The 25,662-nt window shown below is 45.6% G+C and overlaps 1 protein-coding gene and 1 pseudogene across 1 annotated transcript in view; one reads left to right on the top strand and one right to left on the bottom strand.

The window, feature by feature from the left end:
- maml1 (mastermind-like transcriptional coactivator 1) overlaps window positions 1–25,662 on the top strand; it is an 80,783-nt gene continuing 55,121 nt past the window's right edge. The window contains exon 1 of the mRNA XM_038796217.1: window positions 1–626. Coding sequence (XP_038652145.1) covers window positions 252–626 — 375 coding nt within the window. The 5' untranslated portion in view covers window positions 1–251. The remainder of the gene's footprint in view (window positions 627–25,662) is intronic.
- On the bottom strand, window positions 7,732–7,858 carry LOC119965511 (annotated as a pseudogene).

Below are 25,662 nucleotides of genomic sequence, written 5' to 3' on the forward strand. Positions count from 1 at the left end.
TTGGGGCTGTCAATCATCGTCACGGTCGGTCCGTCGATGATGGTCTGAGGTAAAACAAAATAAAAAAAAAATGGAGAAAAGTCCGAGCGAAGAGTTTTCCCGCTGACTTGGAAAGAAAGCCCCGTTGGGATATTCGAGGCCGGTGGATGAGCAGCTCGCCTTCCCCTCCTCCTCCCTCCGGCTGCCTGAGGGGGAGAGAGGGGTGAAGCCGGAATCAAGCCGCCGGGTCCCCGGGCCCTCGGCCGCCAGCCATGGCCGAGTTCGTGCTGCCGCGGCACAGCGCCGTGGTGGAGCGGCTCCGCAAGCGGATCGAGCTGTGCCGCCGGCACCACACGGCGTGCGACGCGCGCTACCAGCGGGCCTCGGCCGAGCGCCTGGAGATGGAGCGCCAGCACAGCCTGGCGCTGCACCAGCGCTGCCTGCAGGCCAAGAGCAAGCGGGCCGGCAAGCAGCGGCCTCCTCAGCCGCCGGCCCCGGCGGCGCCTCCACCACCACCACCGGCCGCACAGCAGCAGGACTCGCAGGCCGCCTTCAGGAGCAGCAACCCCGGGGCCGTCGCCAACAATGCCGACTCTCCTCCCGGGGCTGGGAGCGGGGATCAAAGCAGGAGCAGCACCTTACAGGCGGTAAGCATCTCCCCTTCCTCCCTCCTTCTTCATCAGACTCAATGTCTTCACAACTTGTTCAAACCTAACGTCCTGAAAACTGGCCACCGCAAACCCGATGCCTCCATGACTAACCAGCCAAAGTGTCTCTTTATAACTCATCCTAAAGTCTTCACAACTTTGTTGTCGACTTTGCAACTTGTTCAAACTCGATGTCCCGAAAACAGGTTATCGAAACTTAAAGTGTTTACAACTCAAAAGTTCACCTCTTTATGACTTACTGCACCCTTAAATGGTGTTTGCAACTTTGTTGATCAACTTTATAACTTGTTCAAACTTTAAAGCTGAGCAAATTCCGAAGATATTTATGTCTTGAAAATTGGCTATCATAGCTGAGTGGTCGTTGTGTCTTTCTAACTTTGTTAATCGAGCTTAACATACTTTATAACTTGCTATTTAATACTTTATGTCCTTCCAGCTGGTCAAACTTGACATCCTTAACTTATTATTGCAACCTAAACTTGAACAAGTTATGATGTCCTTATAACTAGTTATTCAAGCTTAAATGTATATTGTTCTTCATAGACTTTTCAACTCTTTCACACTTAATATTCACAACTCATTTAAACCTAACAACTTTATAACTTGCTGTTCAAACTTATACATTTCAAACTTCATAGATTTGTTGAAACTGTAAATTGTCGTTCAAACTTTTCTGAGGGTTGATGTAAATCGAATCCCCCAGCACAAAAAAGGAAGCCATTTGGTCCCTCTCATCCGTACTGTGCTGATTTGGTCCCTCTCATCCGTACTGTCCAGCCTGGTCCTGTTTTCCCCGCCTCTCACTTTTTTCCCCAGAGCTATGTGGGTGCTTCACCTTAAAGTATCATCCAATTCCCCTTTTAAAAGTTTCTGGCTGTGTTTATTTAATAGTGCATTTTCATACTTTTTTACCCTTTGGGAGAAATGATGGAAGGATTCCTGAGCTGATTATGACCCTGTTGAACTGCATTGAATGCTTCTTCCATGGCCAACAAGTCCTGCTGTTTAAATGAAAGAAAATCACATATTGTCACTGGTAAACTTCAAATGAAGTTACTGTGAATAGCCCCTAGTTGCCACATTCCGGTGCCTGTTCGGGGAGGCTGGTACGGGAATTGAACCCGCGCCCCTGGCCTTGTTCTGCTTTGCAAGCCAGCTCTTTAGCTCATTGTGCTTGTTGGACTGTAACACGGAGCTTCTGGTCCAGAGGCAGAGATGCTATCACTGCGCCACAAGGTCTCACCTGCAGGCACTATTGTTATGCTACTGTCCTTTTATACTGTACATTCCAAATCATAAAAAAACCCACCTAATTTCCCTTTCCTTTCTGTGATTTGATTCTGTACCACAATCCTTTGTCCTACTGCTACTGGAACTACTTTCTCCTTACTTAATGATTTGACCAGGTTTGAAGGGTGCAGGAGGCTCATGTGGAGCATCAGCACTGTCAAGGTTGGTGGGCTGCATGGTTGTTTTCTGTGCTGTAAATATTTTGTCACTTTGCAGAATCTCTCATTAAATATTTCCTTAGCCGCCACTGTTTGAAGACGAAGTGTAGTGCATTGTGATAGAATATGAGGGATTTTGGTAGAGTAGACATAATTGTGATATAATTGAACAAATTAGCATTGGGAGAGAAGAGGTATCAGTGGTTTCAGTGGGCTTAAAAATTGATAAATCTCCTGCCCCAGATGAGATGTATCCCATGCTGATGTATGAGGCAAAGGAGGTAATTGCAGGGGCGTGATGCTAATTTTCAAATCCTCTTTGGCCACTGGAGAGGTGCCAGAGGCCTGGAGGACATTAGATATGGTACGATTATTCAAGAAGGGAAGTAGGGATAAAACAGGTAATAATGAAAATGTTGGAAAATCTCAGCAGGTCTGGCAGCATCTGTAGGGAGAGAAAAGAGATAACGTTTCGAGTCCAGATGACCTTGTGTCAAAGTTGGTCACAAAGTTTTGACAAAGGGTCATCTGGACTTGAAACGTTCTACAGATGTAGCCACACCTGCTGAGAGTTTCCAGCCTTTTCTCTTTTGGTTTCAGATTCCAGCATCTGCAGTATTTTGCTTTTAAACAGGTATTAATTACAGGCCAGTGAATCTAACATCAGTGGAAGGGAAATTATTGGAACAAATTCTGAGGGGCAGAATTAATCCTCACTTGGACAGGCTACGATTAATGAGGGATAGTCAGCATGGTTTTGTCAGGGTAAAATCATATCTAACAAATTTGATTTTTTCAAGTAGGTGTGTAGATGAGGGAAGGTCAGATAATGTAGGCTACATGGACTTCAGTAAGGCTTTTGACAAGGCCTGACATGGGAGACTGGTTAAGAAGGTAAGAGCCCGTGGGAACCAAGGCAAATTAAATCAAAAATCGGTTTAATGGCGGTGATGGTGGAAGGTTGTTTTTGGGACTGGAAGCCTGTGTCTAGTGGTGTACCGTGGGGATTGGCATTGGGTAGCTTGTTGTCTGTAGTATACATTAATTTTTTTTAAAAAATAATTTTTATTGGAATTTTTTACAGAAAATATAACAACAAGTATAGCAACAAGCAGTAATATGCAACTAACAGCCCCATAACACCCACAATTCCCCCCATACCGTAACATCACATGTATCACACTCCCCCCACCCCCCCAACAAGCGAACTTAACCATAAATTAAAATTAAATAAATCAAATTTAAATAAAATAAGCAAACATAATCAACGTCCCGTCTTCCTCCCCCCACCCCCCCCCCCCCCCCTCCCCCCCCCCCCCCCCCACCCCCTCCCGGGTTGCTGCTGCTAATGTCCCAGTACCCTATCGTTGAGCCAGAAAGTCGAGGAAAGGTTGCCACCGTTTAAAGAACCCTTGCACCAATCCTCTCAGGGCGAATTTAACCTTCTCAAGCTTAATGAAGCCCGCCATGTCATTGATCCAGGTCTCCACGCTTGGGGGCCTCGCGTCCTTCCACTGTAGCAAAATCCTTCGCCGGGCTACTAGGGACGCAAAGGCCAGCACACCAGCCTCTTTCGCCTCCTGCACTCCCGGCTCTACCCCAACCCCAAAAATCGCGAGTCCCCATCCTGGCTTGACCCTGGATCCTACCACCCTTGACACCGTCCTCGCCACCCCCTTCCAGAACTCCTCCAGTGCCGGGCATGCCCAGAACATATGGGCATGGTTCGCTGGACTCCCCGAGCACCTGACACACCTATCTTCACCCCCAAAGAACCTACTCATCCTCGTCCCAGTCATGTGGGCCCTATGCAGCACCTTGAATTGGATGAGGCTAAGCCGCGCACACGAGGAGGAAGAATTTACCCTCTCCAGGGCATCAGCCCATGTCCCGTCTTCGATCTGTTCCCCCAGTTCCCCCTCCCACTTCGTTTTCAGCTCCTCTACTGACGCCTCTTCCACCTCCTGCATAAGCCTGTAGATATCGGATATCTTCCTCTCCCCGACCCAGACCCCCGAGAGCACCCTGTCACTCACCCCCCTTGCGGGGAGCGCAGGGAATCCCTCTACCTGCTGTCTAGCAAATGCCTTTACCTGCAGATATCTAAACATGTTTCCCGGCTGTAGTATACATTAATAATCTAGATGTGGAAGTAATGAACGGAAAGTTTGAGGTGATGCATTTAAGGGGTTGGGGGGGGGGGGGGGATTTTCATAGCAAGGGAATACACAATGAATGGTAGGACTCTAGGAAGTACAGAAGAACCTTGGGGTGCATGTTCATAGATCCCTGAAGGCAGCTGGGCAGGTAGATAAGGTGGTTAAGAAGGCTTATGGGATACTTGACTTTATTAGCCGAGGCATAGAATATAAGAGCAGGAAGGTAATGATGGAGCTCGGGCACAGCTTAAGAGTGCTGTGTGCAGTTCAGGTCAACACACTATATAGGAAAGATGTGATTGCATGAGAAAGGGTTCAGAGGTGATTCACCAAGTTGTTGTCTGTGCTGAAATATTTCGGCTATGAAGAGAGGCTGAATAGGCTGGGGCTGTTTTCTTTAGAGCAGAAGGCTGAGGGGAATCTCCATCAAGGTTTAAAAATTCGATTTTGTGGACATGGGGTAAATAGGAAGAAACTTTTCCCCTTAGTAGAGGGGTCAATATTCAGGGGGCATAGATTTATGGTAAGGGGCAGGAGATTTGGAGAGGATTTAAGGAAAAACCTTTTCACCCAGAGAGAGGTTGGAATCTGGACCTCACTGCCTGAAAGGGTGGTAAAGGCGGGAACCCTCAACATTTAAGAAGTATTTAGATGAGCACTTGAAATGTCAGAGCGTACAAGGCTATGGACCAAGTGCTAGAAAATGGGATTTGAATTGATAGGTGCTTGGCGGCTGCTGCAGACACATTGGACTGATGGTTCTCTTTTTGTGCTGCAAGACTAGATACAGAGAAATTGTTTATACTTGCAAAAAGGATCAGTTATCAGATTTAAGCTGATTCTTAAAAGAAACAGGAAGAATGAGAATTTATTCAGATAATTACAATTGGTATATATTCTATTAAAAAGTCGTGGAAGCAGATTCCGTAGTAAAATTAAATTGAGGAAAAGGGAGAGAAAATGATAGGGCGATTGGCAAAGAGGAGGGGAGTGGAACTAATAATCTTTGTGTCATAAGTAGGCTTGCATTAGCAGCACAGTGGCGCAGTGGTGAGCACTGCTGAATCACAATGCCGAGGTCCCAGGTTCGATCCCGGCTCTGGGTCACGTGTGGAGTTTGCACATTCTCCCCGTGTTTGCGTGGGTTTCGCCCCCCACAACCCAAAGGATGTGCAGGGTAGGTGGATTGGCCATGCTAAATTGCCCCTGAATTGGAAAAAATTAATTGGGTACTCTAAATTTATTTTTAAAAAGTAGGCTTACATTAACCCTGCAATGAAGTTACTGTTAAAATCTCGTAGTCACCTCACTCTGGTGTCTGTTCGGATACACTTGAGGGGCAATTCAGAATGTCTAATACATTTAACAAGCACATCATGAATTGGATAGTTTTTTCAACGAGCCCGCGCGGGCATGGATTAAACAATTTGTGCCATGATTCTATCTCAGCCCTGATTCTGGCACCTTGATATGTAACTCTGTATTTGTTTCACTCTCGAGAGCACTCAATTGTCCACCCATTTATGTTTTCAGAATGCAGCATCAGCCACAGTTCTTTAGTGAAAGAAAAAATACATTTTTATAGCACGTTTCACAAGCTCAGTGCCTTCCAAAATACTTTACAGCTGATATAGTGCTTTAATGTCCACCTGAGAGGGAAGAGGGGGCTTCAGTTTGATCTTAGCCTGAAAGGCAACACCTCTCTCAACACTACTGCCAGCCTGCATTATAGACTTGGGTCTATGGAGTTGCACTTGAACTCTCAACCACCTTACTGTGGCGGTAGTGCTGGCAACTGACCCATGACTTCACCACCCCCATCCCACAGAGGATGTTGGAAACAGATTTAACAGTAACATTCAAACGGACAGTAATTGTGTATGTAATTGAAAATAAATTTTGCAGAACAAAGGTGGGATGGGCAGAATGGTGGCTGCTTCTACTGCAAGGTTTTAAACCATTTCCAGTACTTGGTCTCAACCATGCTGTAAGCAACCTTCTGTGAAAAGAAATGCCTCCAAACTCTGCTGCTTACACATTGACAGATTTTAAATTGAGGACTCCCATCACTGACTCCTCCAATTTTACCCTGCTTAACTCAATAAAAATCTTCTAATTTTGAAAAAGTTTGTTAAATTTCTTCTTTGCGTTTGCTCCAATGGCAATAGTCCAAGTATATCTAAAGTTCCTTCTTAAAGCTACAATTCTCTCCCATGATGTCATTCTGGTTTATCCACACTGTCTGTCCTCTAATGCTTCAGGTTCCTTTTGATACAAAATGCCTAAAATTTCCAGCTGTACTCTGGTCTAACCATTCTTTTGAAAAGGATGCTACAAACAGCAGTGAGATGAATTACCATTTTAACCTATTTTTCTTGGTGGTGATTGAGGGATAAATGTTGGGCAGGTCAATGGGAGAATTCCCTGCATTTAGTTTGTGCAATGCCATGTTATCTTTCACATCCGCCTGAAGAGTAGAAGGGCCTCGATTTTAACATCACACCCGATAGACAGCAGCTCCGGTGCCGTGACACTCCCTCAGCACTGCCCATCTGGTGATTATAAGAAATAGTAGCAGGAGTAGGCCATTTGGCCCATTCAGCCTACTCCGCCATTCAACAAGGTCATGGCTGTCCTGATTGTGCCCATAACTCTACTTCCCTGCCTGTGTCCCATAACCCTTGACTCTGGAAATCTTTCCAACTCAACTTTGAATATATTCAGTGAGCCAGCCTCCGCTGCTATCTGGGGAAAACTGTGCTTCCTAGTTCTAGATTCCTTTAGAGGTGCTAGGTGCTCCCTCAGCTTCACTCCTCCATTACTGTAGTGCTCCCTCTGCGCTGCCTCCATGCTGTATTGACTATGGCAACCTAGATTTTGTGCTCCATTCTTTGGAGTGCAGCTTGAAACTGAGGCACAGATGGTAGCTTGTTAATTAATTGTTATTTTATCATGGAAATCAAGTGAACAAAAATCTACTTGGTTGAAAAGTTTGCTGGGGTTTTTTGAAATCCTTTTATTGGCATTTCACATATTTTGTAAACAATTGTGTACATATACATCACATTTTCCTTACCTGTGTTAATTTACTTTAAAGTTTGCTGTTTTAATTTATTGAGTATATTGTGCTGTCACCAGCACCAGCAGTTTCCTCCTTTTTAAATTACTTGTTGGACGAGGCTGTGGTATTACCGCATCTTTAACCACACAAAGTGGTGCAAGATGGTTTCTGAAAAGCACAGTTGCTTTTCAAAGTTCTGGTGTACTATGTCTGCCAGCTTTGCATTGATGCCTTCACAAACGATGCAACTGATTTTTGAAAGTTGGTATTAGAAACAATTTTGCCATTGGAACTCTGGCTCCAGTTGTTATTTTTGTGATAGAAATCATTGTGGGATTGTCCCACGTACCCACAAGACATAGCTGGTTAAATCATAACTTAAGAGCCAACTTTTGAGCAAGTTAATTTGGATGATTGTGGTGCAGTAGAGTATCCTGCATTTGGGAACATCACAGGTGTCCAGCACATCTGGAGTGCAATGGAATAATCTTGTCCTGGGAGAACAACCTTCCTGATCATTCTCTCTCGTGGCCAGGTAAGTATTAGTTTAATATGCACGTGCTGTTTTTAAAAAAAAATTATTCAAGGGATGTGAACTTCACTGGCTAGGCCAGCATTTATTGCCCATCCTAATTGCCCTTGAGAAGGTGGTGCTGAGCTGTCCCATAAACTGCACTTGAGCCAGTAGTACTGCTCAGTATTGCCACTGACTGATATTGTACCAGGTTCTAGATAACCTTAAATCAAAGCTGGGTGTGAGAGGGCATTGACTGCATCCAGCAGCTTTTTGGTGGAAAAGTCAATTACTAGGGGACATGGGTTTAAGGTGCGAGGGCCAAAGTTTAGAGGAGATGTGCAAGGCAAGGTATTTTACATGGTGGGGGGGAGGTGTTGAGTGCCTGGAATTCACTGCTGGGGGAAGTGGTGGAAGCAGGTACGATGGTGATGTTTAAGAGGCATCTTGACAAATACGTGAATGTGATGGGAATAGAGGGATACGGACCCCTGGAGTACAGAAGGTTTTAGTTTAGACAAGCATCATGATTGGTTCAGGCTTGGAGGGCCGAAGGGCCTGATCGTTCTATGTACCTAAAATACAAATTGAGGAAAATGTAATATTGCTGACATGTTAACTTTTTTTGGTTAAGAAGACTACATATTTATTTTAAAGTCACCCAGTTAGTTTTTTTCCAGAATGCCTGGCTCATTTGAAGGATTACCTGAGAGTTTACATGTATAAATGTTTGGTGCAGGGCAGCATGGTGGCAAGGTGGTTAGCACTGCTGCCTCGTGGCGCCGGGGTCCCAGGTTCGATCCCGGCCCTGGGTCACTGTCCGTGTGGAGTTTGCACATTCTCCCTGTGATTGCGTGGGTTTTGCCCCCACATCCCAAAGATGTGCAGGGTAGGTGGATTGGCAACGCTAAATTGCCCCGTAATTGGAAAAATTCTATAAGCCTCCCTTTTCTCTTTATCCAATGCTGTATATCCCTTAATATCCAGGGTCCACTGGATTTGTTGGTCCCACCCTTTTTCTTTATTGGAACATGTTGGGTCCACATTCTTCCTATTTACTTCTTGGATGCATCCCACTGTTCTGTCACAGGTAAGTGTCTGCTCCCAGTCCAGCTAGGGCATAACCAGCGATTTATAACTTTATACTCTTATACCTTTATTGATAAAGATGTTTTGCTTTTTAATAAACAACTTTATTATTATAGCTGTGACCAGGTGTGTAGATGAGGGAAATGCATTTGACATAGTCTACTTGGACTGAGTGGCAGGAAGCAGAGGGTGATGGTCAAATGGTGTTTTTCTGACTACAAGTGTGTGTCCAGTGGGGTCTTGAAGGAATTAGTGTTAGTGTTAATCTGCTCATTGTGGTTTATATAAATGATTTAGATTTGAATGTACAAGGGCTGGCAAGTAAGTTTTGAGGTTAATACTAAAATTGGAGGGGTGGTAAATAATGAGGAGGACAGCATATGATTACAGGAGGATATAGTTGGGCTGATCAGTGGCAAATGGAATTCATTCCAGATAAGTATGAAGTGATGGTCTTGGGCAAGACAAACAAGGCAAGTGAATACATGATGAAAGACAAGAGCCCGGTAAGCACCGAGGATCAGGAAGGACCATATACACTGGTCCCTTAAGGTAGCAGAGTAGGTGGATAAAGTGGTTAAGAAGGCATACATACTTGCCTTTATTAGCCAAGTCATAGGGTTTAAGAGCAGGGAGGTTATGCTGGAACCGTATAAATGTTTGTTAGGCCACAGCTAAAGTATTGTGTGCAGTTCTGGAATCCACGTTATAGGAGGGATGTGATAGTACTGGAAAGGGTGCAGAGGACATATTTACCAAGATGTTGCCTTAGAACATAGAACAGTACAGCACAGAACAGGCCCTTCAGCCCTCAATGTTGTGCCGAGCAATGATCACCCTACTCAAACCCACGTATCCACCCAATACCCGTAACCCAACAACCCCCCCCCCCCCCCCCCCCCCCCCACCTTACTTTTTAGAACACTACGGGCAATTTAGCATGGCCAATCCACTTTAGTTGTGATGAAAGATTGGTAGATTGAGGTTGTTTTCCTTGGAGCAGAGGAGATTGAGGGGCGACATGATTGAGATATATAAAATTATGAGAGGCATAAATTGAGTAGACGGGAAGAAACCTTTTCCGTTGTTGGAGGGAGGGAGCAATGACCGGGGTCATAGATTCATAATAATAATACTCTTTATTATTGTCACAAGCAGACTTACATTAACACTGCAATGAAGTTACTGCAAAAATCCCCTAGTCGCCACACTCCGGCACCTGTTCGTGTACACGCAGGGAGAATTCAGAATGTCCAATGCACCTAACTGCACGTCTTTTGGGAATTGTGGGAGGAAACCCACGAAGACACCGGGAGAACATGCAGACTGCGCACAGACTGACCCATGCCGGGATTTGAACCTAGGACCCTGGCGATATGAAGCAACGGGTTGTGAGGAAAACCTTTTCCATCCAGAGGGTGGTGGGATTCTGGGACTCGCTGCCTGAAAGGGTTGGTTGTGACAGAGATCTTCGTAACATTTAAGAAGGATTTAGATATAGGTGGCACAGTGGTTTGCACTGCTACCTCACAGCACCAGGGTCCCAGGTTCGAATCTGGCCTTGGGTGACTGTGTGAAGTTTGCATATTCTCCCTGTGTCTGTGTGGGTTTCGTCCAGGTGCTCCCGTTTCCTCCGCATTCAAAGATGTGCAGTTAAGTGGATTGACCATGATCAGAGCACAGCGTTAGAGATAGGGTGGGGGAATGGGTATAGGTGGAGTGCTCTTTTGGATGGTCAGTGTACACTCGATAGACCAAATGGCCTCCTGCACTGTAGTGATTGTATGTGCTCTTGCAATGCCATGGTATACAAGCCTATAGGGCAGCACGGTGGCATATTGGTTAGCACTGTTGCTTCACAGCTCCAGGGTCCCAGGTTCGATTCCCAGCTGGGTCACTGTCTGTGCGGAGTCTGCACGTTCTCCCAGTGTCTGTGTGGGTTTCCTCCGGGTGCTCCGGTTTCCTCCCACAGTCCAAAGATGTGCGGGTTAGGTGGATTGGCCATGCTATATTGTCCTTAGTGTCCAAAAAGGTTAAATGGGGGTTACTGGGTTAGGGGGGTTGGGTAGATACATGGGCTTGAGTAGGGTATGCTTTGGAAGGGCCGGTGCAGACTCGATGGGCCGACTAGCCTCCTGCACTGTAAAGTCTATGATTCTATAGGCCAAGTGCTGGAAAATGGGATTAGAATAGTTAGGTGGTTGTTTTTGACTGCCGCAAATGGGCCAAAGGGCTTTTTCTGTGCTCTCGACCTCTATGGCTCTATGGTGTAATGTCTATGGACACCACACATCGAGAAAGGATGTCTAGGGTTTGGAGAGGGTGCAGAAGGGATTTGCTGAAAAGCTGTCTGAGATGAGGACCTGCAGTTATGCTGCGAGACTGGAAAACTGGGACTCTTCCAGTCTGCTTAATTCGAGGTATTCAGAATTGTGAGAGGATAGGGCAGCACGGTGCCGCAGTGGTACCACTGCTGTCTCACGGCGCCGAGGTCCCAGGTTCGATTCCGGCTCTGGGTCACTGTCCGTATGGAGGTTGCACATTGTCCCCGTGTTTGCGTGGGTTTCGCCCCCACAACACACAGATGTGCAAGGTAGGTGGATTGAAGATGCTAAATTGCCCCTCAATTGTAAAAAATTAATTGGGTACTCTAAAGTTTTTTAAAAAAGAATTGTGGGAGGATTGGTAGGAAAAAACTTTTTACCAACAGAAGAAACTGAACCAGATTCGGGGTAATTGGAAAAAGCAAGAGGAGGAGGTTTTTTTATGAAGCAAGTTATGATCCGTAAGGCATGCCTGAAAGGGTGGATGCTGGAAGCCAATTAAGCAGTGACTTTCAAAAGGGAGTTGGATAAATATTTGAAAGGAAAATTTTGCATGGCTATGGGGGAGGAAAATTCTGCAGGGCTATTATGGAGAGTGGGACTAATCAGATGGCACTTTCAAAAGACCTGGCCCAAGTACACTGGGCCAAATTGCTTTCTTCAGGGCTGTATGGTTCTGTGTTTCATACAAAAATCTTTGCTTTTCATAAATTCGTTTTGGGGGAAAATGCAGATTAAATGTGGTATGTTATGTAGATTGCTGTAAATATTTTCACAAGATAGAACTTGATTAACTTGTTTTTATTTTAATTTTATGCCTGGCCACCTGGGTCTTTGCTACTGTGACACAAAGTATTTGCATTGATTTAATTTGTGTACTTAAAAGGCAGGCACATTATTATCGCAAATAGGACTCGTGTAATGATTGCCTGATGATAAACAATTTGATATTTCACCCCATATACTATTTTTTTCAAAGAAAATATTTTATTAAGGCACTTATAATTTTCAGCATCAGGTTTCAGCGAGAACAATATACAATTCTGATGCCTGTGGAGTCCAATAACTTTTTAAAAGGAATTTGAACTTCCAGTGATAGAAAGGCTCACACACAATTTCAAGTTTTAAGACATTGTGAAACAAATTAATCCCCCACCCCATTGTTCTTCGATGTTTATATCTTGCACCTTCTAGGTAAAACAGCCTCAATCCCTTTTAAAATCTAATAAATTTATGCCGCCTTTTAATATATTTAAATCCACTTGTCCATATGCCTGTTTATATTCCTGTTCACACAAGTGGTTGATGATTTGGAGTCATGAGATGGTTCAGGTAATTTTTAATTGACTGCGTTATAAGTCGTATAATTAGCAGGTGAAGCCAATAAATACATGAATTGAAGTCTTAATTTATCTTAATAGAATGCCAGTGGAAAGAATATCGCCAATAGAATAATCTACTTATTGGATAGTTTATTACTGGGTATTTTTAGTTTTGGCTTTGGCGTGATTTGCTGGAGTATTTTTGTGCAATCAATGAAAATGGTTGTACTATATAAAAGGGCACATCCCATAGCAGTTTATGCAGTGGAGGTTCAACATGGTACTGAACATGAGAAGTAAAATGTAGTAGGCTTGTACTGATGATGAGATGACCAGGAAGGGCTAAAAAGGGCATTGGTGAATGTTTTGGCAATCTGTTTTTGTTTATGAATGTACACAGTATAAATCAATTTCATGTTTCATCACTTAAAAACGATGATTGTATCATCACTAGGATTTCCATAAAGTGTGGTGATGGTCACATGGAACCTTTGTGCTATGGCGACTCCCATTTCAACAAATATAGATTTTGTCCTTTGAAACATGTTTTGTATCTGGACAGAACATTTTGAGCCGTGTAACTCAGTTGTAGTACTGCATGCAGTTATGGAGGATAGCAATTGGAGAGAATTGAACTAACCATATTGTATGAAATTAATGCTGCAGCCATAAGATTACAGATTTTGTCCTTCAGTTATTGGGGTTGTATGTGGAGAGGATGTTTAAACAGTTTAACAGGGTGAAATACTGTTGCTGGCAGTGATGTCATCAAATTGAGATAAATGAATTACGCAAGGCGTTTATTGGTCAAAAGTGTGACTTTTCTATTAAGCTAAGATGACTGGTAGCATTGTGTTTGTGACTATTTTCAGACTAATTTATGATTCTGAAGAAATAAGCAGCATTTATAGAACGCTTTACCAATGTACTCAGCATGAAGCAGCGCTCTTCAATAAAATTAATTACATTTTGAAATGTAGTTACTGCTGATTAAGGGTGTTTTTCAAAATATGCAAATATTGGTTAATTAAAAAATATATCCATTGAGGGAATTTTCTGCCTGCAGTTCATGGTTAGTCGTTGCATGGGTGGCACGGTAGCACAGTGGTTAGCACTGTTGCTTCACAGCTCCAGGGTCCTACGTTCGATTCCCGGCTTGGGTCACTGTCTGTGTGGAGTCTGCACATCCTCCCCGTGTCTGCATCAGTTTCCTCCCACAGTCCAAAGATATGCACGTTAGGTGGATTGGCCATGCTAAATTGCCCTTAGTGTCCAATAAGGTTAGGTGGGGTTACTGGGATAGGGTGGAGGCGTGGGCATTGTCAGTGTTTTTTTCCACCCAACAGCGTTGCCAAACCGTGGGTATTTTTATATTCGCAAACCACAAGCCTTCCCTTATATCGATCAAATGACCACACAACCAGTTAGTTAGTTCAAAAGATGGTTTATTTATATACACGAGTTCTCTCAACATGCAAACACAATACAGTGGTCCCCCGTTATACCGCGCTCCGCGTTCGCGATATACGGCGGGGGTGCTTATGGACCCCAACTGTCAGCTTCCCTCTCCGGATCAAAGTGAGCCGGCCGCTGAAATTGACACTGCCGGCTGTTTGGAGGGAGATTCAGTGAGAGAGGAGCAGTGTTCCTGGTAAGTTTCTGTGGGTTCCCAATATGAACTAAGGGAACTAGGTGGTGGGTTATGCAGATTCTATTCATATAGTTTCAAGGACCAGGAGAAATTGATGCTGTCAGTTTATTATAGCAATGAAACCTGCAGCCACTGCTGCATATTGGCTCTGCAACTTTTTTTTTGGACCGGAAGCATTGGATAAAACCTTCGATCAGAGTTCTGATAAGAACTTACTTTAGTTGACTGCAGAATTATTACATTATGCTACCATAAGTTAAATATAAGTTAAAGTAAGAAAGTAGCTCTTCTAAATTTATTTAAAAATCTATGCATGCGCTTCCCATTGTGAGTCTACGGGGGTCTGATCTCTCCCCCCGCCCCCCGTAGATTCACAATGGGAAGTGCATGCATAGATTTTTAAATAAATTTAGAAGTGCTACTTTCTTACATTATGCTACCATAAGTTAAATATAAGTTAAAGTAAGAAAGTAGCACTTCTAAATTTATTTAAAAATCTATGCATGCACTTCCCATTGTGAATCTACGGGGGTCAGATCTCTCCCCCCGCCCCCCGTAGATTCACAATGGGAAGTGCATGCATAGATTTTTAAATAAATTTAGAAGTGCTACTTTCTTACTTTAACTTATATTTAACTTATGGTAGCATAATGTAATAATTCTGCAGTCAACTAAAGTAAGTTCTTATCAGTACTCTGATCGAAGGTTTCATCCAATGCTTCCGGTCCAAAAATAAAGTTGCAGAGCCAAAAACCCCCATCGTGGATATCCGCGGCTCGGATGCAACACGGGTGGCTGTCTTGGACCCCAACACCCGCGTTATAACGGGGGACTACTGTATCTACTATGTGTTAAACTACACCTATCAGCTACAATAACCGGTACTTAACTTCAGGGCGACTGGCACTGTGCAAATGGATATGGCTTTTATCTGGATTTCATTTGGCTGGTTCGAAAAAAGTGGCTCTGTCTCTGTTGGGCTCATCTGTCATGTAGCCATCGTTGGTCTTGAACTTAGCTGGCTGTTCCTGCTGCAATTGGACTGGCACAGACCGGATCCAAAAGAGATCAGGTCTGGTTACCTGTGTTTCAGATACACACAGGCTCTGTATCTGTTTGAGTCCTGGGTTGGCCATAATTCCCATGGTCCTTTGTAGGTGGTCATCTTAGATGGCTAAATTATAAGTTATGTGCTCTTTCCGAGGACCGGTGCAGACTTGATGGGCTGAATGGTCTCCATTGTAATTTCTATGATTCTATAAGACCAGAAAGTTCAACGCAAAGTTGTAAATGGTTCAAACTAGGGTTAGTGGCGAATTAAGTGAACAAACCTTTTCACTTTCTAGCTCTTTTCTTTTTGGACCAATTTATTCATTTGGGAGCGGAGATGGGGATTGTTTCATCGGCGGCAGCTCTAGGAGGGTGTTCATTTATTAGTGTCGTAGCCATTTACAGCACTGGAGGAGGCAATTTGGCAAATTGACTCTATGCTAATCTGCCTGGAGCAATCCAGTCAGTCCCATTCCCCCGCTCTATCCCAGTAGTCTTAAATTAATTTCCTTCAAGTGCACTTCCAATTCCTTTTGAGCTCAATGATCATTGCTCCTTTGCCCTCACTAATGGGCAGTGAGTTTCAAGTAATTACTACTATCTCCATTAAAGAAAGCTCTTCCTTGCGTTTTCCAGCATCTCTCATCCAAAGCCTAAGATGTGTTCACCTAATACTTGTACCATCAGCCTATAGGAAAGGTTTTCTTTTACACCTCTAATAGATTTCCCCTCAATTTCCTTTGTCCAACGAGTACAACCCCAGCTTCTCCAACCTAACTTTGTAGTTAAAATCCCTGGAACCATTCTGGTAAACCTTCTCTGTACCGCCTCAAGGACCCTCGCATCCTTCCCAGTTGTGGCCTAACCAGGACCTCATAGAGGTGCAGCAAAACATTTGTACTCTATATTTATGAAGCCCAAGATCCCATATGCTTTGCTAAACACTCTTTCAATATGCTGCCTTCAAAGATCTATGCATATGCACTCCCAGGTGGTTCCTCTGTCCCTGTACACCCTTTAGAGCAGTGCTGTTGTGTTGATATTGCCTCTTCCTAATCCTTGTGCCAAAATGCAGCACCTCCTACTTCTCTGGTAAATTCCATCTGGCCTGTGTCTGTTCATTCTTCCAGCCTAATCTATGTCCTGTTGCAGCAAATTAGCATCATCCTCACTGTTTACCACTTCCAAGCTTGGTATCATTGAAATTTTACTTTGTATTCCAATATCCAAGTATGGGGGGGGGGGGGGGGGGGGGAGAGATATAGATCCGTTGAAATGATTTAGCACCTATGTAATCCCAATCAATTTGCTGAATCGACATTCTTTGACTGAACCATTGGAGTGAGCCAATAAATTGAATAATTCCTACTTTTATAATTTGAAATTGTGCTAAATGATACGTCTTGTACAAGCAGTATAGCAACATTGGAACTGGAGGGGACCAGTCAGCCACCCTCCGTTTGTTCTAGCACTTTATCAGATCTTGGCTGATCTGTATCCACTCTACCTGCGCTTGGAGCTATATCCTATAATATTCTTGTCTGATAAATTGGTCAATCTTGGCCTTGAAAAAAGTAATTGGTCCTTGATTTTCTTCTCCTTTTGTGAGGTGAAAGTACTTCATGGGCAGCACGCTGAAGAGTGGTTAGCACTGCTGCCTCACAGCTCCAGGGACATGGGTTCAATTCCAGCCTCGGGTCACTGTCCGTATGGAGTTTGCACTTTCTCCCTGTGTCAGCATGGGTTTCGTCCGGGTGCTCTGGTTTCCTCCAACAGTCCAAAGGTGTACAGGTTTGACCATGATAAAATTGTCCCCTAGTGTCCAAAAGGTTAGGTGGGGGTTATGGGTTTGGGCATTGGGTGGAGGCAAGGGCCGGTGCAGACTCGATAGGCCGAATGGTCTCCTTCTGCACTGTAGAGATTCGATTATGATTTAATTCCTGAATGGCCTAAATCTGTACCCCTTGTTTAAGATATTTCCAGCAGTTTCCAGATCTTGGCTTTCAGTGCAAATTTTGATACTTTTTGAAACCTTATCATAAGAAAAATAATTTGTCGCCTTTTTAAAATAATTCCAGAGCTTAATACTCAGTTTGCTAAACAATTGAATACGTCAGTTTTCCTGCCAACATGAAATCATTCGGGGCATTTGTTGCACCCATTCATAAATGTGAGTTAATTCCAGACATTCTAAGAAAGCAGCAGTGCATGGGCCTTTTCAAAAGTCACTGTCGATGATCAAAGTCCATTTATTTATAGAAATGCAGAGTTCTTAACGTGCCAATTGGATCACTTATTACTGTGTCCAACAAATTAGCCCGGGGATGCTTAGCAAGTGCCAACTTGGAATATTGTACTAGCATTTCTTTCGCATGAGATTTTATTGTGAGTAAGATTTTGTTCAGCTTGATCATACATATGTGTACTACTGTAACTGCCTGAGTGGTGAAGGCTTTTTCCCTTAAATACATATTTTCTGTCAAAAAGCTCTACCTGTGGTTCCAATATTTGAATAATTTTATTAGCACTTGTGTTTCCCTCTGCGTCGGTATCTTTAGGTTTTTGGATATGATCCGCCATAAATGACAGAATATACTGTCTTTTCACAGAATTGTTACAGCACAGATGCTGCCATTTGGCCCTTTGTGTTTACAGTGGCTCTCCAATGAACACTGACTTGGTGCTTTCCCCCGTACCCCATTGTTTCCACCACCTCTTGCCAGGGGCTGGGCCCAGGGGTATACCCTGCTCTGTCTCCTTCAGGATGGACGAAAAACCATTTACCAGGATCTTGACAACACGGAGGCATGCCCCCATCAGGGAAAGTGCTCTCTCAAGTACAAGAACCTCTTTGTGTGCTTCCATTGCCTCCACAAAAGTACCCCGCAACTCTTGGAAGTGAGCCTAGATAGCCTGCACTGCAGAGCCGGGATTTTCAGCAGAGACAACATTTCCATTGGCAGCCATCATCAGCTGTACACAACTTTGCCAAGGCAAAAGCCTGTTTAACGTCAACCGCCACTGCGAGCAGGGTCCCACAAACAAACGAGGATTTTAGCATTTTATTTCTGGGACACCGCACAAGCCATGTAACCCAAAAGCCAAATATGCACTAGGGTGAAAACTCGGATTAAAAGATGAGTAGAGCTGGAGCTCTCAAAAACAGTCGCTTCTGTGCTTGCACCACGTGATCCTGTACCCCATTATTAAACTGTGTTGTTTCGTTAGCGTTTTTAGGGTTATTCTTGGCATCAAATTTTCATGTGTTTTTCTGTAACCAATAAATTGTAAATGCTGGTGCTTAGGGTCAATTTGATTGATTTAAAAAATATATAAATGTTACAAGAGGATTGAGATGCTTGTTGCAGAGTCGTCTAGTGGTCAGTGCTTGCAACTACAACAAAATTGAATGGGAAATGTTGATGTAACAATTTAGAGAAATGTCGACAGAAAAATGTCCAATAACATCTAGTCAATAGGAAATGATGCTTGTGGACAGGGAGCCTGCACCCTACATATAGCTTTGAATATGGATTACTTGAATAAGTATTTTGCTGGAGTGAGGAGGGAATGGTGTATGTGGGGCAAGTTACTGAGTGATGAAGATGGAGAAATATTATGGAGAATTGATTAGCTTTGTGGATCTTGCATTTTGTTTTAACTGGGCCACTAGATTAAATAGCTGAAGCGTAGTCTCAGATGAGGTAAGTTTCAAATGTTCTGTAGATGGAGTGAAGGTGGTGGATCTGCTTGTATACATTTGATGACATCCCAGCTCCACCTTTCTTGGTGCCATTATGACTCTGCCTGTCTGACATGCAGCCTTTGTTCCACAAGCTTACTGGAAATCGGAAATCAAAGCTGAAGAAAAAATAATGATCTTTATTATTGTTACAAATAGGCTTACATTAACACTGCAATGAAGTTACTGTGAAAATCCCTTAGTCGCCACATTCTGGCGCCTGCTCGGGTGCACTGAGGGAGAATTCAGAATATTCAATTCACCTAACCAGCATGTCTTTTGGGACTTGTGGAAGGAAACCGGAGCACCTGGAGGAAAACCCACGCAGATGCGGGGAGAACGCGCAGACTCCGCACAGACAGTGACCCAAGCAGGAATCAAACCTAGGACCCTGGCGCTGTGAAGCAACAGTGCTAACCACCGTGCTCTGGCAGTATCCTTGGAAAGAAAAATAGGAGTTAGCATTTCTGGTGTTCGATCTGTCATCAGAACTGGCATTCCGCTCCAGACAAAAGGTAATTCACCTGACATGTTATGTCTCCATAGAATCCCTACAGTGCAAAAGGAGGCCATTTGGCCCATTGGATCTGCACCGACTGTCTGAAAGAGCACTCTACCTAGATCCACTCCCTGACACTATCCCGGTAACCCTGTGCATTGATCATAGTCAATCCGCCTAACCTGCACGTTTTGGCACTAAGGGGCAATTTAGTATGGCCAATCCACCTAACCTGCACATCTTTGGATTGTGGGAGGAAACTGGAGCATCCGAGGAAACCCACGCAGTCATGGGGAGAAGAGTGCAAACTCCATACAGTCGCCTATGGCCAGAATTGAACCCGGATCTGTGGCACTGAGGCAGTAATGCTACCCACCATGCCGTCCCGTGTCTGTTTCACAGCTTGACCGTTTTTACGGGTGGTCAGGAAAGCAGACAGCAGCTGCATATTACTCTTAACACCTATCCAAGCAGCACCTGGTACAGTGTCACTCTCAAGTGATGAGAGAAGAAGCTTTAGAATTCATTAATTATTTTAACATTTCAACGAATGGCAATGTTTTATTAAAGCAATTTTGATCAGAAGCAATTCCTAAGCTTAAGTTCGATTCTGGATTGATTCTTTTTTTTTGTTTAACCTGTTAGTATGTACTCTTTGACCTCAACATATTGTAGTTTATTGAGCGCCTCCCATTGTATTATGCTGCAAACGTGTAAATGAAAGATGGTACAGTGGAACAGCCTTGGGGAATAATTATTTGGTGATCTTCCAAAGGCATTGGTGCAGCTTGTAAAATCCTAGGATGTGGGCCACCAAGTCCAGGATTTGTTGACTTTTCATTCTTTCATGGAATGTAGGTGTTTCTGACGAGGCCAATATTTATTACCCATCCCTAATTAACCCTGAACTCAGTGGTTTGCTAGGCAATTTCCAACGGGTTCAGAAGATTGGATCTAAGTAAGGAAAGCTTACAGAAGGAGCTTTGCCATTGCAGTGTGGAAAGGAAGAGGTTCAGTATGGGCATAATCAAAGTACAAGAACTATAAATGGTAGAGATAAAGCAAGCTCAGACTATCAGTTCAAAGTGTGCCAAGAAAGTAGGATCAGAGGCTAAATATAAATGAGTAGAAAGCAGATTTGGACAGAGACTAGATTGGGCTTTTGCTTAATAGAAATACTTGGAATTGTCTGAGCAATTCATGCAAAAATATTGATAGTTATTGTTCTGCAGGGGTGAGCTTTTGTGTCAGCTGCTGTTTCCTCGGTCCTTTTATTATATAAGGAATTTATCCATTCGGATTGTCCATCTGGATTTAATGTAATTGTACCCCATTGGACAAAAATCTCTATCTGGCTCGTTTTATTATATCCAGTCCAGTGATTTAATCTCGTTGCTCCCCATGCTGTCTTTTATTTGTTTTGTGAGGGCCACGAAGAATCCAGCACGAGTTTGTAGAACAGAAGAAAACTTTATTTACAATAACATATATATATCCCTAAGGATTGTGGGATTGCCATTAGTCCCCAGCCAGTGGTAAGCAGGTAGGTTATAATATGCCCCCCCCCCCCAAAAAGTCCAAGGAATCCACCGGAAACTCTGGCGAAGAAGGGCGTAGGACTTGTTTTGCCACAGGCCGGACATAATTTGCACGAGGCGCTGGATCGGGCGGCATGTAACGAGACAGAGAACGGCGCTTCCGTGATGAACGGCGTAACGTTTGTACATCCACGGCCCGTGGGACCGAGGCCTCCCCTTATGAGGCGTCCTGTGTCTCCTTCTCGGAGTTGGAGTCTACTGCCTCTGTCATCTCGGCATCTCTATCTCCACGCGGTACTGTAATGACCTGTGCAGGCTTTGAGTGCGGCACCAGAGGAAGATAGTGAGGGATACCCTCCACTGTGTCTGGTCTCTGCGGCTGTAGAAGTGAGCTCCTGGGGCAGAGAATCTTTGAAAGAGGCGGCCTTCTGAACCGAACGTGGTCTACATGCTCGTGCTGGAGACGACCCTGGGCTTGCACCTGGTAAGAGATCAGGCCCGTTTGTCCAGGAACCCACCGGGCACGACCAGCAAAATTTTGAATGAACACCAGGTCACCAGGCACAAACTGCCGAATCGGCCAATGCCGAGAAAGGCCATGTCCCTGCCGTTCTTGAGTTCGGCGTACTTTTGCGCCAATATCCGGGAAAGCCATGCTAAGGCGGGTGCGATGTCTCCGACCCATTAAGAATTCCGCGGGAGCTACCCCAGTCACCTCGTGTGGAGTGTTCCTATATGAAAACAGAAAAACGAGCCAATCTTGTGTCAATAGACCCGGAAGACTGCTTCTTTAGGCCCCTTTTGAATGCCTGCGCTGCGCACTCCGCCAACCCATTGGAAGCCGGGTGGTATGGAGCGGTGCAGATATGGCGTATGCCGTTTATCTTCATGAACCTTGCAAACTCCTCACTTGTGAAAGGAGTGCCGTTGTCAGTGACGAGCACCTCGGGGAGACCATACGTACTGAAAAACAAATTCATCTTCTCGGCCATTGCGCAGGACGTTGTGCCTACACCTTATGCACCTCTAGCCATTTAGATGGGCATCGATTAATAGAAGGAACATGGATCCTTGAAAAGGGCCAACGAAATCTGCACCCCCCCCCCCCCCCCCCCCCCCCAAACAAGAGAATACCGTCTTCCACGCTAAATTCTGACATCTTGGAGGAAAATGCCGGCAACTCGCCTGTGAGCTGTCTATGTTGCCCACCATACAGGACTATGTGTCAAACCTTTGACAGGATTGGCTCCGCCTGGGTCCACTCACGGATCTGTGATGCCATGACAGGCAAGGAGTCCATAAAATTTAGGGTTGCAACTAGCTCGCCTGTCGTGGGGGTCGACATGGGTCGACAAAGGCAATCGGCTCAGTGCATTGGCATTCGCTATCTGGGTCCCTGGTTCAGCTCCAGAGAATGCTCATAGGCAGCGAACAACAAAGCCCAGCGCTGGATCCGTGCGGGAGTAATGGGCGGTATTGGCTTATCCTCTCGGAAAAGTTCCAGCAGAGGCTTGTGATCAGTCACGATAGGGAAATGGCGGCCATACACATACTGGTGGAAGTGTTTCACCGCAAAGACCACTGCCGGGCCCCCCTCCTCGATCTGCATGTACTTCTTTTCCGCTGCAATGTGCGGGAGGCGAAAGCTATCGGCCGCTCGGCCCCGTTCTCCATCTTGTGGGACAGGACGGCACCAAGACCATATGGGGATACATCACACGTGATGAGCAAAGTCTTTCCAGGATTGTAGTGTGTTAGTAACCCCGATGACGACAATTGCTGTATACCCGCTGGAAAGCGGTTTCTTGCGGCTGACCCCAAACCCAGGTGTGATTCTTCTTTAGCAGAAGGTGCAATGGGGTCAGCGTAGTTGCCAGATTGGGGAGAACTTCCCATAATAGTTTACGAGGTCGAGAAAAGAACGAAGATGCGAAGTGTTAGTTGGGACGGGGGTCTGTTGAATTGCGCGCACCTTCTCTGCGACGGGGTGCAAACCTTCGCGGTCCACCCGAATACCCAGGTAGACTACTTCCTTCGCCTGAAAGACGCACTTTGGACGACGTAAACTGACTCCAGCCTCTGGCGTCCAAGACAGCCTCCAAATTTTCCAAATGTTTCTGCTCCGACGTCCCTGTAATCAAAACATCGTCTAAGTAGACAGCAACACGCAGTCAACCTCTCAAGATGCCCTCCATGACGCGTTGAAAGATAGCGCAGGCAGACGATACCCCAAAGGGCAACCGTGTATATTCATACAGGCCCCTGTGTGTATTTTTTTTATTAATAATTTTATTAAGATTTTCAAAAACATAAAATAACAACAAGAAAACCGTATTAACAACCCCCCCCCCCCCCCCCCCCCCCCCCCCCCCCCCCCCCCCCCCCCGGGCCAGTAACTACAAAAAGAAGAAATAGATAAGCACCCGGCATATTCAATAAACTTCCCTCCCCCCGCAACAACCCCCCCACCGTTCTGCCAGGAAGTCCAGGAAAGGCTGCCACCGCCTAAAGAACCCTTGTACTGATCCCCTCAGGGCAAATTTCACCTTCTCCAATTTATTTTTCAAAAATAATTTTTATTGAAATTATTACAAAATACAACTGCGGTAACACCCCATGAACAATACCCCCCCAGCTTCAAGAGCAACTTCAAACAAAAGGAAAGAAAAAAAAACAAAGAAAAAAAACAAAAGAGAGAGATAGCACCCTCCACAAACCCATGTGCACAGTCGCCCCCCCCCCCCCCCCCCCCCCCCCCCCCGGGTTGCTACTGCTATCGGCCTATTTCCCTACCTTTCCGCCAGGAAGTTCAGAAAAGGCTGCCACCGCCTGAAAAACCCTTGTACTGATCCCCTCAGGGAAAATTTCACCCTCTCCAATTTAATGAACCCCGCCATATCAGAGATCCAGGCTTCCGTGCTTGGGGGCCTCGCATCCTTCCATTGGAGCAAGATCCTCCGCCGGGCTACTAGGGACGCAAAGGCCAGAACACCGGCCTCTATCGCCTCCTGCACTCCCGGCTCCACTGCAACCCCAAAAATTGCGAGTCTCCAGCCTGCCTCGACCCTGGATCCCACCACCCTCGACACCGTCCTTGCTACCCCCTTCCAAAACTCCCCCAACGCTGGGCACACCCAAAACATATGGGCGTAGTTCGCTGGGCTCCCTGAGCACCTAGCACACCTGTCCTCTCCTCCGAAAAACCTGCTCATCCTCGACCCAGTCATGTGGGCCCTATGCAGCACCTTGAATTGTATGGGGCTAAGCCTCGCACGGGAAGAGGAGGAATTCACTCTCTCTCCAGGGCATCCTCCCACGTCCCCTCCTCAATCTCCTCGCCCAGCTCCTCTTCCCATTTACCCTTCAGCTCCCCCACCGAGGCCTCATCCACCTCCTGTATGACGTTGCACATGTCCAAAATCCTTCCCCCCCCCCCCCTCCAACCCACACCCCCGAGAGCACCCTGTCCCATACAACCCGTGGGAGCAGCAGAGGGAACCCCTCCACCTGCCGCCTGGAAAACGCCCTAACCTGCATGTACCTAAACATGTTCCCCGGGGGGAGCCCAAACTTCCCCTCTAATTCACCCAGGCTTGCAAACCTCCCATCCACAAACAGGTCCCTCAACCTCCTAATACCTACCCTGTGCCAGCCAAGAAACCCGCCATCGATGTTCCCTGGAACAAACCGGTGGTTTCCCCGTATCGGGGACTCCATTGAGCCCCACCACCTCCCCCCCCTTTGCCGTCTCCATTGCCCCAAATTTTGAGGGTAGCCGCCACCACCGGGCTCGTGGTATACCTCGTTGGAGGGAGCGACAACGGCGCCGTTACCAGCGCCTCCAGGCTCGTGTCCACGCAGGATGCCATCTCCATCCTCTTCCATGCTGCCACTGTCCCATCCATTACCCACTTACGCACCATCGCTGCGTTGGCAGCCCAATAGTACCCACAGAGGTTGGGCAACGGCAGCCCCCCCCATCCCTGCCCCGCTCCAAAAACACCCTTCTCACCCTCGGAGTCCCATGCGCCCATATAAATCCCGTAATACTCCTGTTGACCCTTCTAAAAAAGGCCTTCGGGATAAGGATGGGGAGGCACTGGAACAGGAACAAAAACCTCGGGAGCACCGTCATCTTGATGGACTGCACCCTGCCCGACAGCAGCAACATGTCCCATCTTTTAAACTCCTCCTCCATTTGCTCCACCAGCCTAGTGAGGTTAAGTTTGTGCAGGGCCTCCCGGCTCCTAGCCACCTGGATTCCCAGGTACCGAAAGCTCCTCTCTGCCCTTTTCAGTGGGAGCCTACCAATCCCTTCCCCTTGATCCCCCGGGTGCACGACGAACAGCTCACTCTTACCCAGGTTGAGCTTGTACCCAGAAAAGCCCCCAAAGTCCCTAAGGATCTTCTTCACCTCCGGCATTCCCCCCACTGGGTCCGCCACATATAGCAACATAAGAACTAGGAGCAGAAGTAGACCGTCCGGCCCTTCGAGCCTGCTCCGCCATTCGATAAGATCATGGCTGATCTATTCGTGGTCTCGGAACCACTTACCCGCATTCTCGCCATATCCCGTAATTCCTTTATTTTTAAAAAAATCTACCCTATTTTTAAATAT

The sequence above is a fragment of the Scyliorhinus canicula genome, chromosome 4, assembly GCF_902713615.1.
Source record: "Scyliorhinus canicula chromosome 4, sScyCan1.1, whole genome shotgun sequence".
Lineage (NCBI taxonomy): Eukaryota > Metazoa > Chordata > Chondrichthyes > Carcharhiniformes > Scyliorhinidae > Scyliorhinus > Scyliorhinus canicula.